This window comes from Ailuropoda melanoleuca, chromosome 12 (genome assembly GCF_002007445.2).
Source record: "Ailuropoda melanoleuca isolate Jingjing chromosome 12, ASM200744v2, whole genome shotgun sequence".
Classification (NCBI taxonomy): domain Eukaryota; kingdom Metazoa; phylum Chordata; class Mammalia; order Carnivora; family Ursidae; genus Ailuropoda; species Ailuropoda melanoleuca.
Genome location: NC_048229.1, coordinates 15,563,333 through 15,581,679, shown reverse-complemented (window position 1 = coordinate 15,581,679; position 18,347 = coordinate 15,563,333). Strand labels below are relative to the sequence as shown.

Genomic DNA, 18,347 nt, shown 5'->3' with positions numbered 1-18,347 from the left:
CCCGGAAGCGCTCCGGAAGCGGTTCCGGAGTCAGCGCCGGCAGGATGGCGGCGGACACGCAGGTGAGGCGGGCGGCTGCGGGGCCAACGCGGCCAGCGACTGGGTGTGGACGGCGGCCGTCGAGTCAGACGGCCGTTGCCTCTGGCGTAGGGGTACTGGGGGGCAGTGGCTGAGGAGGGCGCGTCTCCGGGGCCGTCTCGGACCGGCCGCTCGCGGCTCCTGGTCCGGCCCGGCCCGCGCGGCGCAGACCTACTCCGGGCTGCAGGAGTCAGGGGCTCCGGCCTGGGCTTCGGCAGCTGGCGCCCGGCGGGGCCCTCCCTGACCCTGGAGTTGCAGAAGTTCATCTTTTTGAGTCTCTGCTGCATTTTTCCGAGCCCTCTGGCAGTGAAGCCCTGCCAGCGCCGACTCCCCCTTAAACTTTACATTCAGCAAACGTTTCTCGAGCACCTACTACGTGCAGGGACTTAGAGCACAGCCTTTGGATTTATACAGATCCGAGTTTGAGTCCCAGCTTGATTTCCATGAGACGCTGGGCAAGTTACTTAGCTCTGCCAAGTCTCAGTCTTTACATTTGTAAAATGGGGCTAAGGTAGTACCTACGGTAGAGGCTTGTGAGGATTCACTGAGATAAAGTAGGGCACTTTATACGTTGGTGGTTGTTATTAGGGTCAGGGTTGGAAGTAAAAGAACTGTTACTGCTTTAGAAGAGCTTTATCATCCTTGAGTGTTGTCGCCTGTGAGTACCTCGTAGGTCGGGAAGGACTTGGGAAAAACTTTTTCCTCCACCTAAGCCTCATTTGTAGTTATGAGTTTTTTAGAGTGAAAAGACAATAATACGGGGAAAAGAAACCCTTGTCTAAGGGACAGCTTGGCTTTCTTGGATCTCCCGGGAGAGGAGACTAATTGATTTTGATAAGGAGCCCTCCCTTTCCCCCCCCCCCNTCTCTCACTGGCTGTCTCTATCTCTGTCGAATGAATAAATAAATAAAATCTTTAAAAAAAAAAAAAAAAAAAGAGAGAAAAGCGTAGTCTGTTGGGTATTTTGGAAGGGGTTAGGGGACACATACCGAATGTTTAACTTTAATACTCAAGTGCAGAAACATCTCTCTCAAGCTGTGTTGTTAAGTATGGTATCCACTAGCCATGTGGGTATTTAATGGCTAGTTAAGTTAGTTAAAAGTAAATGAAATAAAAAATTTAGTTCTTCAGTTGCACTAGCCATATTTCGGTGTGTGGATAGGCACATGTGGCTGCTGGCCACTGTACTGGACAGTGCAGAAAAACAATTTCCATCATCACAAGGTTGTTTTGGACAGTGCCACTCTAGAGAAACCTGTGAACTTTAAAGCTGGGTTTGCATCTGGTCACACCAACAAAAGACTTCTCTAAAAGATCTTGATGTGCATTCCTTCAGTTTTCTGACGGGATCTCAATTCATTTTCTGATTAAGAGAAAGAAGACCCTTGATCCTAAAGGGTTCTTTCAACTTTATGAGAGAAACTATAGCCAAGAATTTAATATTATCCTGGAAAGACAGCTATGTGGGAATTCTAGGTAGAGAGTGGGTTGTATTCATGCATCTATTTTTGATGTCTCCTCAACCTCACTAAAACTAGTAAAAGGTTTTAAAAAAAGTAATCCCACAAGGATTGGGAGAATGGGGAGCAGACAACAGTAAACTTTTGGAAACTAGAAAGTGGTGAACGGCAAGGATTTAGCAGACCCAAGGAAAATGAATCCTAAGCCAACAGTTGGGAAAGCTGAGAAGCAAACGGATTCATGTGGCAGAATCTGACAGAAGGGAGCTGGGGGTATCAGCTAACCTCTGGAAATGAGGGTGAGTGGGAGGGGCTAAATTAGGATTGGTTGAAAGCCCTTTTCAGATGCAGTCAGATCCCCGGCTGTCTTTCTCCACCTTGGCAAAAGCCTGGATGTTTTTCTCTGGAGAGTGTAAAACAGGATCACTGTTAGGACTGGTGTAGGAGGCCCAATATCCAAGGAAATCATCTGCAGAGTAATTCAAGAAACTTGCCCTGAACTGGAGGGTGTGTTTCCAGATCAAAAATGGTCACCACAGTAGATGAAAATAGACTCACAACAAAGCACATTAGCATGAAATTTTTGAACCTTGGACACAAAGAGAAGGTCCTGGGAGTTTGCAGGGGGAAAAGTCAGGTCTCATACAAAGGATCAAAAATCAGAATGGCACTGGATTTTGTAACAACAGTGAAAGCTGGAGCTCAGTGAGAAATGTCTTTGGTAGTCTGAGGGAAAATAATTTCAACCTAGTATTCTGTATCTAAACAAACTTAACTCAGGTGTGGAGCTGCAACACTTGCAGATTTGCGAAGACTTACAAAATGGAGGATGTGCTCCATCTAAACACAAGGAAGTACATTTTCAGGGTGATACACCATGTCCCATCTATAGAGGATCACCTGCCAGATTGGGGCAGGTCATCAAGTTCTGGGAGAGACTTCTTCGGGAAGATGGAATTTGGTAGAATACCTGATCTGCCCAGATGTACTGAGATTTAGACAAGTGGCAAAAAGTTTGGAATCGAATTGCAAATTAGAACAGATAAAACAAGGCAAACTGAGGCGAGGTGGGAAAGGGCATTTATTAACTACAGGGTTAATAAAGCTGGGATAGTAAACATAGTGTAGTAAATGGAGGTTGAGGGATGCCTGCGTGGCTCAGTCAGTTAACTGTCTGCCTTTGGCTCAGGTCATGATCCCAGGGTCCTGGAATTGAGTTCTGCATTGGGCTCCTTCCTCAACAGGGAGCCTGCATCTCCCTCTGCCTGCCTGCCTCTCTCTCTCTTTCTCTCTCTGACAAATAAATAAATAAAATCTTTAAATGGAAGTTGAATGGGGCTCCTGGGTGGCTCAGTTGTGCATCCAACTCTTGATTTTGGCTCCAGTCATGATCTCGGGGTCATGGGGTTGGGGTCCATACTCAGCTGGGGGCCTGCTTGAGATTCTGTCTCCCTCTTCTCCTTCTGCTCGCTCGGGTACATGTACACATGTGCATGCGCTCTCTCTCTCTCGAAATAAGTAAACAAATAAAATCTTAAAAAAATAATTGGAGGTTGAATGCCTACCATTTATATACAGTGTAAACACTGACTACTGAGCTAGCCCATATTGTGAAACTAAGGAATTATGGCGGGGAAGAGGGGAGGGTATGAGGTGTGGTTGGAGAAAGAGAGCTACTATAAAGGGCAATAAAACTGAAAAATCAAGTAGTAGTGTCACAGACAAGTTATTTAGAGATTCTGGAGGTAACTCCCAAAATCATGAGCCAGAATTGTGAAAGAGGGTGCCCCTGGGGAGTGAAGGCAAGAGACTGGTTTTTCTAGCAGACTCTTCAGCTGTGACTTTTTTTTTTTTTTGGAGGTATAGTTGACATGACATTGACTCTTTAATTATCTGCATATATGACTATAAAAACAAAAGACAGTATTAAGACAATCATTTATGTGGAAGACAGAGTTTTGGCATGAGTTTACTCATTGCCAGTAGAATTATATCAGGGATTTAAATATAAGAAAAACTTAGTATAATTTTGTTTCTCTCTACACCTTTGAATCTTATTTTACTACTAAGGCCTGTCTCTGAAATAGCCTTAGAAGAAAAAGATGAGAGCACCAGAGTGTTAGTTACCTGGGTCTTATCATGGCCTCTTCTAGTGCTCATGTATCCATGACTTATCTGTTCTGTAGCTTGGAGAATATTGCTCAGGAGCAGATTNCAGGAATTTTTGGAACCCCCCCCCCCCCGCCACTGCAGGGGATGCAGCTGTGTTAACGTGGTGGTCGAAAGCTAAGGGCTGTTTGGCAGCGGTTTATAGACCTATCGGTTTCAGGCTTAGTTTCAAAAATGCAGGTGCTATGGCTCTCAAGCCCAGTCTGCGCAATGGCTTCCCCTCTGGGAGTCTGCTCTTTCATCACATGTAAAGTGGAGCTACTGATGCCTACCTCAAAGGCTTGTTGGCAGTAGTAGCTGACCTTGTGCTGAGAGAAGAGTCAGTGTTCTACATGGGCTCTCTCCCTTAGCCTCTAACCATCCTACAAGGTAGGTGCTCTTACCTGCGTGGTACAGATGGGGACTGATGGTCAAGGAGATGACATAATTTTTTTTAAAGATTTATTTATTTATTAGGGAGAGAGTGTGCGGGGGGGAGGGGCAGAGGGAGAGAGAGAATCTTAAGCAGACTCCCCACTGAGCATGGAGCCCAGTGCAGGGCTCAATCCCACAACCCTGAGATGATGACCCGAGCCGAAATCAGAGTTGGATGCTTAACTGACTGAGCCACCCAGGGCTTCCAAGGAGATGACATAATTTGACTGAGTTTCCACAGCTGGTAAGAAGCGGAGATGGGATTCAGTCTCTTTACTTCCCACCCTTTAGCCACTGTGCTTCTGCTCCGTGAATGCCTCGCCAGGATGCGGACATGGCCCAGGTGGGAGGCTGATGTGAGGTGAATAGAGGGAACACACTGGCATGTAGTGGGTCCTCACTAGATTTTATATAATTCTGAAAAGGAGTTTTCCGTCCTGAGGTTTGGCCTTTTGCCTTGCCTCTTTTTGTCTAAGCTTAAGTAAGGTATATTGACTGGTTGACCGGATTAAAGTAGTACGTGTCACTACGGCTGATTTTGCCCACCAGGAGACATTTCATAATGTCTGGAGACAGTTTGGATTGTCAGCTGAGGCAGGAGGAGTGGAGTGTTGTTACTGGCATTTAGGGGGTAGAGGCCAGGAACTCCATTCAGAATCCTACAGCCTAGGAAGATGGCCTCACAGCAAGAATTATCTAGCCCCAGATGTCCGCAGCGTGGAGGTCAAGAAACCTTGGGTCAGAGGAACTACACTGAATTCTGCGTCCCTGTCCCCAGAAGGCGCGCACACACGCACACACACACACACACTCACTCATTGTTCTGTAGTTTGCTGAAATTTCTGCTGTGGGTTTGGTCTTTACAGGTTTCCGAGACACTAAAGCGTTTTGCGGGGAAGGTGACAACAGCCAGTGTGAAGGAACGGAGAGAAATCCTCAGTGAACTGGGGAAATGTGTTGCCGGAAAAGGTATTTATTTTCCATCCATGTGACTGAGAGACGATTCCGTTTCAGAGTAAATTGTGCTCTCTGTTTAGAACCATGGCTGCCTCTTCCCCTCGAAGCACCTTCTTGCCTTCCCTTGCCGTATTTGCTTGTACTGTGCGTTGAAACCGTTGGGTTAGCAGAGAGTTGATCCATTGAGGTACCAGAGGTTTTTTTACAGTTTTAACCATTTTGATTGGAAATATTTCTAAAATGTACCAACAACCTTAAGTAATTTACTAGATGCAAAAACATTTTCTTTATGATTTGGGGCACCATTTTTCCCAGTCTGTTCCATGGAAGTCATTGAGATGGTAACAGATGATTCCAAGGTCAGAAAAGTTTGGGAGAGGTCACGTTTTCTGTTTCCTTCTGGGAGATTCACAGCGTATTCCCAGAAGGTGTTCTAACTTTATTAAGCTTTCTTTAGTTCTGATTTTCTAAAGTTCTAACTTTATTAAGCTTTAAATCCAGTGTTTTTCTTGAACCTCCTTTTTGCTGAAAACCTGTTCAGGCTCTGGGGAACACGTTTTGAGAAATACTGAACACGTGTAGTTATCCTGATTCTGTACCGTAACTGAGGGCTATTCCTACAACCCATTGGGGTGTGTAAGACTAGTTTGCCTTCATATAACACTGTATGTTAACTATACTGGAACTAAAAAAAAAAAGACTAGTTTGCGTTCTTTTTTTTTTTTCTTTTTTTTTTTTTAAGATTTTATTTATTTGAGAGAGAGAGTGAGCACATGAGCAGGGGCAGAGGGAGAAGCAGACTCCCTGCTGAGCAGGGAGCCCGACATGGGGCTCATCCCAGGACCCTGGGATCATGACCGTAGCTGAAAGCAGATGCTTAACCAGTTGAGCCACCCTGACGTCCCTTGGACTAAGCTTTCATCCAATAAATCCTAATTAGCTTTTGAGTTACCTTTTGGTGTGTTTTTGCTGTATAGCATTGGTTCTCAAAGTGTGGTCCCTCAACCAGCAGCATCAGCATCATGTCAGAACTTGTTTGAGGTACAGATTCTCAGCTCCATCCCAGAAACTCAGATTCAGAAACCATGGGGACCGAGCGCAGCATCTGTGTTTCAGCAAGCCCTCTAGGTGACTCTTGCATTTGCTGAAGTCTGAGAATCATGGCTGTGTGGAGTTGGGTCTCCCTTTCCCTAAGCTTTCACTTCTTGTTAGTAAAGCGCCTGCTTCACCCAAGTGCTCATTTGCTGCTTCTGATCCGCTGTCACCTGGTTACATACCCACACCTTTTAAAGTTGCATGTAAATTCAGTATATTCCTGTTTGTCAGCTTCTAAGAGATTCTCCTCTGCGTTAACACTTTAATGTAAGAGTTTTATGGCACCTTCAAACAGTCTCTCTGGTCACTTTTCATCACAGGGTTGTACTTAGAAAAGGCTGCCAGGTGACAGGGTACTAGCTGGACACAGCTTCCAAGCTATGGTGGTTGACCCTCCCGCTACGTAACTGCTGAGTTGCTACACTTCTCCCATTTTGTGGAGGAAGGCATTTGACATGTCTAAGTGAAGTTTATGAACTACTCAAGACCTTTTCAGAGTGATTTTCCTCTTCAGCCACCCTGAAGTTCTGCCATTCAGGGTGAATAATATCTGTAAGATGTTTAGTCACCTTTGATGTGCAAGTTGGTGGTGGGAAGTTAACTACCCCACATGAAATCTTTAATTCTGGGGGAGTCTGGGTGGCTCAGTCGGTTAAGCATCTACCTTCAGCTCTGGTCATGATCCCAGAGTCCTGGGATCGAGCCCCGCGTCAGGCTCCCTGCTCAGCGGGGAGTCTGCTTCTCCTTCTCCCTCTGTGGTTTCTCTCTCTCTCTCTCAAGTAAATAAATAAAATTTAAAAACTTTAATTCTTTATTTTCTAATTTTCCGAGTCTAAGGAGGAGCCATTGAGTAGCAATAAATCATTCTGGCCTCTTCTTTTGTTAGGGTAGTAGATAACGAAGTGGGGGAAACAAAGGTGGGGGCAGGTATTTTCTGCCGGGCTGGCAGTTGAAGACTTCCTCAAAGCTGTCGAGCCCTGGATATAGACAGGCAGCGTGGGTCAGCCCATGAGGGCCCTGAGGTGCCTCTGATGCTCTCCTCAGTCCTGCCTCCATGTACTTGAACCCTGAAGCTCACCAATGGAGTGTTAACTGTGCCTGCTCTTTCCAGTCACCAGCCTGTAGCGTAGCAGTTGCTGATGAAGGGCTCGGTTTGATTCAGACAGGCTCTGTGTTCTAGCCATGGCCTTGCCACTTTCAGGCTGTGTGACCTGGTTCAGGCTTCTTAAGTCGTCTGAGCCTGTCTCCTTGCTTTGAGCATGGAGACAGTGAGAGTGTCTCCCTCAGAGGGTCAGTGTGAGGAGTAAATGAGAACGTGTATGGATGGTGCTTAACACCGTGCCTGGTTCTTGTGAGCACCCAGTGTGTGTTAGCTCTCAGCCACAACCTGTTTCTGGCCCCAGTCACTCTTTTCCTTGGTCACTGAAATAGCCCCAAGTCCAGGGGACCAATACACTGTTCAGGGCCCTGGGAGGGATGAGGTTCCTGCCCCTCCATTTGTCCCCATCATTGGGGTACCTAAGGTGTGAAGCACTGTACAAGCCCTTGGCTCTCAGTGCCTCCCATGGGAGTCTGCCCTGCACTGTGGTTTACATTCCCCCACTCACACCCTCTCCCTTTTTTCTGCATGCTTCATTCTGGAAGGCAGAACTGGCCACAGGTTGGTCTTCCATTATTGACCCCTGTTGTTACAACCAGAGTTTCTCTTTCACGTGGCTGGCCAGCTCGGTTTCTTGGGCTTCCGTTTCTTCATCTTAAAGTGGCCTCAGTCACATACCCACCTTGCAGGGATTAAATGAGGAACCCTGTGTCAGTGCTTAGAGCAGGGCCTGGCACCTTGTGAGTGTTAAGTCCTCCTCTTCTTCCTCCTCATGTGTCCTGTTGGGCATTATAAATTCCCGCCCTGCACTTGTGCTCCTGTGGTTAACACCACTCAGTGTGTACATCTCTCTCCTTTTTCCATAGCCTACGATTCTATTAGACCAAGTTTATGTGTCCTTAGAACCTTTGGAAGCCACTCCAGTTAGAGGTGCTCTGCCCTTCTCTGATGCCTCAAGTACATTAATTTTGTCCTATTTTTATTATTTATTTATTTATTTATTTATTTATTTTTTAGGCTGTTATTTATTTATTTGTCAGTGAGAGAGAGCACAAGCAGTGGGAGCAGCAGGCAGAGGGAGAAGCAAGGCTCCCTGCTGAGCAAGGAGCCCGACACGGGACCCTGGGATCATGATCTGAGCCGAAGGCAGCCGCTTAACCGACTGAGCCACCCAGACATCCCAATTTTGTCCTATTTTTAAAAACCATTTATTAGAAGAAACATAAAGAGTTCATGTACCATAAGCGAACAGCCCACTGCATCTTCACAAACCAGACACACCTGTGTAACCAGCACCCAGGTCTAAGCAGCAGAATAATCCCAGTGCCCAGAGGTGCCCCTTGCCAGCATGTTAGATTTTGAGGCCCTCGCATCACCTTAGTTTTGCTCATTTAACACATGTCAACCTGAGAGCCTTTCTGTACCAGCTGTTTTCCTGGGGTCCGATTTTCCTGTGGATTTTTCCTCCAGGGAATTCCATCTCTAACCTACAGGAAGTGTCCAATGGGTAGAGATCATGACTGGCAGAATGCTTGGCTCACGAAGTAGTTTTTATTGACTAATCTCTGTGATCTTTGGTTTCAGATCTGCCAGAGGGAGCAGTGAAAGGGCTCTGCAAATTATTCTGCTTGACTCTGCACCGGTACAGGTGAGTCCCAGCTGAAGGTCCTGTGCCTACAGCCCTTTGCACAGAGAGGTGGTACAGGAGAGCGGTTAGAGCCACGGCTTTGGAGCCGTGTCACATCCTAGCTGTTGGACCCTGGCCACGTTATTTAACCTCCCTGTGCCTCTGTTTTCCCTATCTGCAGAATGGGGATGGTGCTGTTATCTACCTCATAGGTGTTGGTTAGTAAGTGTAGAGCTCCTGGAACAGTGCATGCCCATGTCATGAGTCTGTATGCTGTCAACAGTCATGCATGTGAAAGCACTTGGCCTAGTTTGAGGCCCATAGTAAGTGTTCCATAAATGTTGGTGTTGCCCTCAGAGCCTTGATGGCTCATTTGCCCTTATTACCTGCTTCTAGAACTGCAGAAGGAGGTAGATTTCTCTAGTTATTTCTTAATTCCATGATCTGAGATCCACTGGAATCCAGTACAATCCAGTTTTCCAGAGAAAGACAAGTGCTTGGCCTAAGCTGCCTTGGCCCTACCCCGGTGATCACCTCTCCACTTCATTCCTCCTCGTAGAGATGCAGCCTCCCGCAGGGCCCTGCAGGCAGCCATCCAGCAGTTGGCTGAGGCCCAGCCAGAAGCCACTGCTAGGAACCTTCTGCACTGTCTGCAGTCTTCAGGCATTGGCTCCAAAGCTGGTGTCCCCAGGTAAGAGAACCGTACGGCCTGCTGGGGCTTGGTGGAGTCCTGTTCGGGAGAAGCTGCTGCAGTTGAGCTGTGCTGACCAGGTGTGAGCATGTCTCTCTTTCCTCTCTGAAACTCTGAGTGGCACCAACATTCTGCCTGCTGCAGTGGAGGAAGGTGCCAGGATGTCCGGCTCAGTGGACAAACCACTTTCCTGAGGAACAGGGTTGGGAAACCAGTGGAAGTGAGGCCATTTTGAGGGGAAACCAAATGGCCGCCGGACACTGAATAGGGGAAACCATCTTTTTGCTTCTATAGTTGTGAGTGCTAAGAGGTGGGAATTTGGCTGACAAGGTCTACATTCCTTGTCCTGAGTGGTTACAGATGATTTATGAGGAACCAGTTTCAAGTTCTGCCCAGTTGTAGGTCAAGGGCGGGTCCTGTATAGCAGGCGGGGCCTTGCATTGAGCATTTATCCTCAAGATGGAGGCTGCAGCTCTGCACTTATCCTTTTCCTCCCCTCCCCTCCCCTCCGCTCCCCTCTGCAGTAAGAGTAGCGGCTCTGCTGCCTTGCTGGCCCTGTCCTGGACCTGCTTACTGGTGCGCATTGTCTTTCCCTCGAGAGCCAAGCGGCAAGGAGACATCTGGAACAAACTGGTAGGTTCCCTGGGTCTTTGGAGTGGTGATGGTCAGCTCTCTGCACAGAGTTGGGACATGTTTAAGCACCTTCTCTGGCCAGGTTCTCTTCTTGGTGCTGGGTGACCAAGCGTTTTCATTGTCCCAAGGTGTGTGACTTTGGTGGATGGGCATGAGTGGAACCTAATAACATCCATCTGTTTATCACATACATTTGAGCTTCTTTGTCAGGCTCTGGGAGTCACTGGTGAGCAAGAGAAAGGCAGTTCCTGCCTTCATGGCATATGTGGAAGACTTGGCAGGCCAGAGCGGGGAAGACTGCAAGAGAGCAAGTAAATCAGAAAATGCAGTAATGTAAATCGTTTTGTTTTTTCCCGGCTAATCATTCCTTTCCCTGTGTTTGGATTTCAGTGTTGAACTGGCTAATGAAACGGAATTCTTGCCATGTGTTTTTTTTTTTAATTTTAAGATTTTCTTTTTATTTATTTGACAGAGAGAGAGGCAGCGAGAGAGGGAACACAAGTACGGGGAGTGGGAGTGGGAGAGGGAGAAGCAGGTTTCCCACTAAGCAGGGAGCCCAATGCAGGGCTCAATCCCAGAATGCTGGGATCCTGACCTGAGCCAAAGGCAGACTCTTAACGACTGAGCCACCCAGGCGCCCCTCTTGCCATGTGTTTAAACCTTTATTTCTCTCCTCCAGTTCTGTACCTGCTTCTTCCATATTTCCTGCCTTGCCTTGCAACATTTCTGCTAACCAGAGAGAGCCCAATAGGCCAGATTGGGAGGTTCTTTTGAATATCTAGATATGCTTAGTGGAGGGCAAGAGGAATGATCTTATGGTTCATTGAAAAGGAGCCTGAGATATGGCTCTGATTCTCGGCCATGATATTAGGCCGTGTACGTAACTTCTGAGCGTGTTGCCCGTTTCTGCGAAATGGGAAAAAGTGCCACCTACTCCATCCACCTCCACAAGTTGTTGTGAAGAGGGGCTCAAGACGAGGTGTGAGAGGGCTGTGGAAAATCCAGAAGGCTGTGCAGCTAAATGAGGAGTGGCACTAGAAAACTAGCTCCTCTCCCGAAGCAGCCTGCTAGGAAGATACAGTGATGGCCCTGTCCCTGGGAGCTTCCCCAGCACGCCGCTGGGGATGACCATGGTGTGGCCATGAGTGATTAACTGAAGGATGAGGACACTGAAACCGGGTAGGTCATGGATAGCGGAATTGGGCCCCCTTCACAGTGTGGGTTTCATGCTACCAAGGCCTCTTTATAAGACACTTCATCATGGGTCCCTCATTGGCTTATCTCCAGTGATCTCGTATAACCATTATCCCAGGTAAGTAAGTATGTTTGCGGGTCAGGGAGTAGCAGGGGTCATCCCTGGAATGTTGTGTTTATAGGACAGAACACATCAGGAGCGTGAGACCATGTTTGTTTCTCCTGTGTCTTGAATCTGGGTTTTTCCGTTACTTGTTGCCATTGTCGACCGTACATGTGGGTCAGAATGTATTCTGTTGCTCAGGTATCTGTCGAGGGCCTGCACGTGCTGGGCACTGTTCTAGGAGCTGGGGCAAAGGCTGGGAATAAGAAAAAGGATCTTGCCGTCTTGGAGCTTACACCTCTTTTTTAAGAGTTTTTTAAGAGATTTATTTATTTTAAAAAAATTATTTATTTATTTGAGAGAGTTGCACGCACATGCACGTGCAGAGGGGCAGAGGGGGCGGGGAGGGGGAGGACAAGTAGATTCTGCGCTGAGTGTGGAGCCCAGTGTGGGGCTTGATCTCAAGACCCGGAGATCACGACCTGGGGTGAAACCAAGAGTCAGGTGCTTAACCCACTGAGCCACCCAGGCCCCTCTGGAGCTTACACTCCTGTGGTGAAGGTAGACACCACACAGGTCCACTAGTAAGTGGGAAGATGAAGGTCACACGGCAGAAAGGCAGGTAGGAGGATGGAGAGGGTGCGGTACAGGGTGACTGTGGGAGGAGGCCTCAGAGGAGGCATCATTTGAGCAGAGACCTGAAGGATATGAAAGAACAAACTGTGCCCAGATCAAGGGGTAGAACATTCTAGGAAGAGAGAACAGCAATATAGTTCTGAAAGTGGTTTCAACGAGCATAGAAAGCTATAACCAGTTTCCCTCCCTAGCCTTCTAGGTTCCTCTGTTACTAATTCCTTATGCTTGTAAATATATCCTCTGTATATACAACTGAACAGGGTTTTTTATACAAACACTACTGTACCGAAAATACTTTTTATCTTTCACCTTTTTTTTTTTTTTAAATGAAGGTTTATTTATTTTAGAGATAGCGCGAACAGAGGGAGGGGCAGAGGGGATGGGAGAGGGACAAGCAGACTTCGCATTAAGTGCAGAGCCTGATGCGTGGCTGTCTCCACCCTGAGATCATGACCTGAGCTGCAGTCAAGAGTTGGCCGCTTAACCGACTGAGCCACCCAGGTGCCCCCCGCCTTTTTTTCTTTAACCAGATGTAGAATTTGTTCCAGAGTAGCGCATAAAGAGTTCTTCATTCTTGATGATGGTTTACTAATCCTAGTGGGTGTCCTGCAGTACACATAACTAGTCCCCTGTTGATGGCCATTTATGTTGTTTATAATCTTTTACTGTAAAAAAAAAAATGCTGCATGGATAACCGTGTTCATCTGTCATTTTGTACACTTGCAAATGGAGCCCAGCAGACTTCCTAAGCATCCCCTTTTTCTCAGGGTGGCCGTTCACACTGCTCCCCGGTGACTGTGGGTGTTTGTGGCATATAAAGTCTCTGAGATTTCTCAGTTGAGCACCTATGATGTGTTTCACTCCGGGTTGGACAGGGAGCTCCATGCAGGTCGGGCTCATCTGATTGGTCTTCACTTCCATGACTGAAGTGCCTAGTGTAGTGCCTGTCATTTAGTCAGTATTCAGCAGGTATTTGTGGAATTAATGAAGGAAAAGTCAAGGCAGGTATGAAACGGGATGCTTATCCTTTTCCTGCATGGCTCTTACCTCCCTGGAATTGTATATTCGCCTGTATGTTTATTTTGTAGTATCTCTTTCTCCCTCTGAACTATAAAGTGCATGAAAGCAGGGCCCATGTCTGTCTCCTTCTCCATGTGTTTTCACTGTCTGACTCATAGGTGCTCAGCGTACTTATTAATGAAGCGTATTTATTAATGAAGTGCTTGAGTGAACAGATGTATTTCTGGGACAGGGCCAAGTGTTGGGGGTGGAGGGAAGAGGATCTGGCTGGAGTTGGTGGGCCTGATGAAGGTCTTGGGCGGGCTGTGAGGGCCACCGCAGCTCTGCTCACATTTCACGTCCTGGCAGGTGGAGGTGCAGTGCCTGCTCCTGTTGGAGGTGCTGGGTGGCTCCCACAGGCACGCCGTGGATGGAGCCGTGAAGAAGCTCAGCAAGCTGTGGAAAGAGGTGATGGGGCGGGGGTGGGTGGTGGGCATCGTTGCTTTTGTGCTACCCCCACTGCCACGTGACATATCTGCCTCATGCTTTCCTCTTCAGAACCCCGGGCTGGTGGAACAGTACTTGTCAGCCGTTCTCAGCCTAGAACCCAACCAGAACTATGCGGGCATGCTGGGGCTGCTGGTGCAGTTCTGCACGAGCCACAAGGAGATGGACGTGGTCAACCGGCACAAGGCAGGTGGACTCGCTGGAGGCGAGGACGGGGAGCTTGTTTTGCTGGGGGGGCCCCAGCTTCTGGCCTCATCTGAAGCTTGTTGGTGTTCTCATATGGGAGCCTGGCCTTGCTCCATGATAGATGAAGTTTGAGGGGCTGGAAAGTTCTCCCTCCAGCTCTGGCTTGGGGAGAATCCTGGCAATTATTGGGGTGATAATTTGCCTGTTTATGCAGTGATTTATTCTCCCCCAACTGAGCAGCTGCCGTGTGCCAAGCACTATGCCAGCTGTTCGGGTTGCAGCAGTGAGCCAGGGAGCTGTGATCCCTGCCCTTGGGGAACTGAGTCTGAGGAGTTTGCCATCAGACAGAGAGTCATCTAATTATATCTGTGATAAGAGCTACAAAGGAAAAGGGCAGGAAGCGGTGATACTCTGGAGCGGGGGACCTGGCAGAGGCCATGGGTCAGGGGGTGCAGCTCTAATGAAGGAGCTTAAAAGGTGAATAGGTATTAGCAAGGTCAGGGGGTGAGGAGGGGTATTTTGGGCAGAGAAAGCAGACCACGAGAAGCCAGGCAGGGGAGGCGAGTGGGGCTGGAGAGGTGTGAGAGGCAGCGCAGGCTAGCAGGCAGCCTAGGAGCCAGGCCAAGGACTTTGGACTGAATCCCAGCAGCTCTGGAAAGCTGTGGAAGGTTTTAAAATGATGAGTGTCGTGATCATTGGGCCCTCCGTGTGTGACACTGAAATTTGGGCTCCGATTTGTATTTTATTTGTTTGTTTATGTATGTATGTATGTATTTTATTTTTTACTGATTCGTAATTTTTAGAGGCACTCCCACCAAAGGGATCTTTTAGGTCAGCGATGAGATACTCAGAATGTTGTCCTAAACCCTCTTTGTATTCTCTAGAGTGCCCTGCTGGATTTTTATATGAAGAACGTCCTGATGAGCAAAGTAAAGCCTCAGAAGTACCTGTTGGTGAGTGAGTGCCCCTTAGCTGCGCAAGCTAAATCCAACTGAGATCCTGATTCAGAGCTGTCCTTTCTTCTTTGTCTGTTCACACGAGGTCTGGGTGCCTGACTCCCTCTCCTTTCTCTTTGTAGGATAACTGTGCCCCGCTGCTCCGATATATGTCCCACTCGGAATTTAAGGATCTGATACTGCCCACCATACAGAAGTCCTTACTTAGGAGTCCGGAGAATGTTATTGAAAGTAGGTCACTGCCTGACAGGATGGTGGGAGGGAGGTGGGTTGCCTGGTGAGCTGCATCTCTGATACTTGGCAGCAGAAGCAGTGGGGGTGGAGTGAAGTGTGTATTCCCTGTTCACCTCATTGGGACCTAGGGAGAGAGATTACGGACCCTTTTGAGAATATGTTGGAAGTTATGGGTTCCTTAAAAGGATGCACAAAAGTATATCTGCTTAGAATACTGCAAACAATTTTAGAGATCCAAGAACCTTCTAGAAACCATTCGGGTTAAGAACCTCTGTTCTAGACAGTTTGAACTTGGTGTGGGGTGGCACTTGAAACTGTAGGGACAAATGTAACTATTCACGTGACCATACGAAGATGAAAAGTGGTCAGGGTTCTGTGTGGCTGGACAGCAGGCCTGACAGCATTGGCTGGGGAGTAGAGCAGAAATGGGCATTTATATCTGAGACAGACATGCTGCATACTTTCTGTCTCCCTTAGCTATCTCCAGTTTGCTGGCATCGGTGACTCTCGATCTCAGCCAGTATGCCCTGGACATCATGAAAGGACTGGCTAGTAAGTATCATGACCCCTCTCTGGCGCCTTGGATTTTGGTTGTATTTTTCCAATTATTTTAGGAAAAAGAGCAGGGGACAGCTCAGTTTAGAAAGAAACTACACTTGCATAGTTTCTTGAGATCCTTTCTAAGGAGAACACCTAGCTGGGTTGGGAGAGTTGGGAATGTGGAAAAGACAGAGCTGAAAGCCCGGATGCTCAGCTCTCGGCGGCTTCTGAGCTGCGGCTGTCTGTGTCCAGGTCAGTTGAAGTCCAACAGTCCCCGCCTGATGGACGAAGCTGTGCTGGCGCTGCGGAACCTGGCCCGCCAGTGCAGCGACTCTTCGGCGACGGAAGCCGTGACCAGGCACCTGTTTGCGATCCTTGGCGGTGAGCAAGCCTTCCTGGCCGGGGACATGGCTGAGGAGTGGGTGCCAGGACCTGCTTGGAACTCGGGGCTACGAGTCTGCTTGTGTCAAGGCCGCGTGGCCAGGAGAATGCTCGTAGTAGAATGTGAACGTGTGAAGTGAACAGAAGCACACGCCAGGCTGTATAGACATGGGTGATCTCAGTTGTTTTTTTATTTAAGTGTAGACATTATTGTACGCATAGAGGGAAAAGCTAGAGGGAAACACATCAAAATGTTCATAATGTCTTCGGGTAGTGGACATGTGGGTAATTTTTAAATGCTTTTCTTTATATTTTTTGTTTCTCAAGTTTTCTGTGAGAACATACTACTGTTCTAGTCAGAAGAAAAATCTAGTGAATGTTATTTTAAAGGCAGCTTCATGATACAAAGGCTGCTTCTGGAATCAGAAACTGTATCTTGGTGTCACACACATGACCACGTTAATCACTCCCTTGGGAAATGTGGCAGATGGGAATTTTGCATCTTTGCTGTCTCTCTTCTTAGGCTCAGAGGGAAAACTGACTATCGTAGCCCAGAAGATCAGCGTCCTCTCAGGTACAGAATCTCTCCCGGGGTGGTGGTAAGTGCAGTAGTCGATGGGGTGTAACGTAACTGGTGGGTAAGATAGGTCCTTCATTGGATCTTGACCCCTCTGACAATCCTGGACATCCCAGCTTGGCTCCCAGGACTCTGCTGCCTGCCTGTGTGGCAGGTGGGACTTGTTTGAGTCTAGGGGGAGGCCTGGCTCCTGGCAGGATCCAGGAAGGATCCAGGAAGGAAAAGGCAGGATTATCTGGAGAGGGGATTGAGGGAAGGGCAGTGATGGCCAGAGGAGAGGCATGGCTGCTAGGGAAGTGGGCAGCGGCAAGAAGAATCTCGTGTTTGTGGTTTTGTGCTGAGCAGGAAATCCCCTGCCTTCCAGGGATCGGGAGCGTCAGTCATCACGTGGTGTCTGGGCCGTCTAGTCAAGTCCTGAATGGGACCGTGGCTGAGCTGTTCATCCCATTCCTCCAGCAAGAAGGTAACTGGGCAGCATGGGGAGGATGCAGTCTGGACATGCTCTGATTCTGGTTTTTACCTTCAGAGCTGCCATGAACCCCTTCTCAAGCAGACCTCCCCTGAAGCATTACTGCTTCCTCTCCCTTGTACTCCTGCTTGCTTTGGGGTGCTGCTGCAAGCGACTGGGCGTGGGCCTAAGATGCTGAACTGACCGGACTTCTGTTTCTTGCCCTAGTTCATGAAGGCACCTTGGTGCACGCGGTCTCTGTCCTGGCTCTCTGGTGTAACCGGTTCACCACGGAAGTGCCCAAGAAGCTCACCGAATGGTTCAAGAAAGCCTTCAGCCTGAAGACCTCCACCTCTGCAGTGAGGCATGCCTATCTGCAGTGTATGTTGGCTTGCTTCCGAGGTGAGATGCTTCCCCTGCACGGGCAACCTAGTCTTCCGGGCATCCTCACCGTCCTGGGCTTTCCCTTGTGGTCTAGCTTACTTGGCATCACTTCTTTTTGAGCCTCTGGAAGCATCGGGCTTAGTCATCCACAAAGCCTAGAATTGGTGCCCAGTCTTCACAACAGACTGGCTTTTCCCCTTTATCAGACCTTCGAGTTATAAAGCTTTATTCAGAGAGGGCCTGGGACTACAACCTGTCACCGTATTATCTGAAGTCATGGGAAGTGATTGTGAGAGGTCTGATTCAAAAAGTCCAGCTTCATAGAAACTTTATGTTGTATTTAACTAAAAACCAACCACTGCCCTTTCTGTGGTGCTGAAAAACCTGTCACTTGAGCAGTGGGCATCCACCTCTTTCCTAAGCAAAGCTAGAGGAAACCTACCAATCTGCGTAGGACCTTGGTCTCCAAGGTAAAAATCTTCACCTCTGAGATAGGCTTGTACTTCTTTTAAAAAAAGTTTATACTTCTGATGAACGGTGTTTAGAGAAACAGCTAGCAGATTCCAGAGCTGCTGATTCCACAGAAGGGCGTCCGTTCCTGTAGTGCCCGTACTCTGCTGTCAGTTCGCAGTTCTGCTGCACTGATCAATATTGATTTTAGATTGAGTGCTAGATAGCAGAGATTTGATCTAAACTAGTCTCTTCAGCTCGAGCTGTTTCTACATGATGCTTTTATTATTTTTTTTTGGTTTATTTTTTTAAGATTTTATTTATTAATTTGACAGAGACAGCCAGTGAGAGAGGGAACACAAGCAGGGGGAGTGGGAGAGGAAGAAGCAGGCTCCTAGTGGAGGAGCCTGATGTGGGGCTCGATCCCAGAATGCTGGGATCACACGCTGAGCCAAAGGCAGACGCTTAACGACTGTGCCACCCAGGTGCCCTGATGCTTTTAAAGTAAACATAAAATAAGCCTTTAAAC

The 18,347-nt window shown here is 48.0% G+C and overlaps 1 protein-coding gene across 1 annotated transcript in view; it reads left to right on the top strand.

The window, feature by feature from the left end:
- The first annotated feature begins 44 nt into the window (after window positions 1-44).
- The window catches only part of GCN1 (GCN1 activator of EIF2AK4), a 58,359-nt gene continuing 40,056 nt past the window's right edge, over window positions 45-18,347 (top strand). Inside the window, exons 1-14 of the mRNA XM_034672315.1 lie at window positions 45-62; window positions 4,988-5,090; window positions 8,857-8,920; window positions 9,459-9,590; window positions 10,115-10,223; window positions 13,525-13,623; window positions 13,714-13,848; window positions 14,733-14,801; window positions 14,927-15,035; window positions 15,516-15,590; window positions 15,831-15,959; window positions 16,483-16,533; window positions 16,901-16,999; window positions 17,213-17,386. Of these exons, the coding sequence (XP_034528206.1) occupies window positions 45-62; window positions 4,988-5,090; window positions 8,857-8,920; window positions 9,459-9,590; window positions 10,115-10,223; window positions 13,525-13,623; window positions 13,714-13,848; window positions 14,733-14,801; window positions 14,927-15,035; window positions 15,516-15,590; window positions 15,831-15,959; window positions 16,483-16,533; window positions 16,901-16,999; window positions 17,213-17,386 (1,366 nt within the window). The remainder of the gene's footprint in view (window positions 63-4,987; window positions 5,091-8,856; window positions 8,921-9,458; window positions 9,591-10,114; window positions 10,224-13,524; window positions 13,624-13,713; window positions 13,849-14,732; window positions 14,802-14,926; window positions 15,036-15,515; window positions 15,591-15,830; window positions 15,960-16,482; window positions 16,534-16,900; window positions 17,000-17,212; window positions 17,387-18,347) is intronic.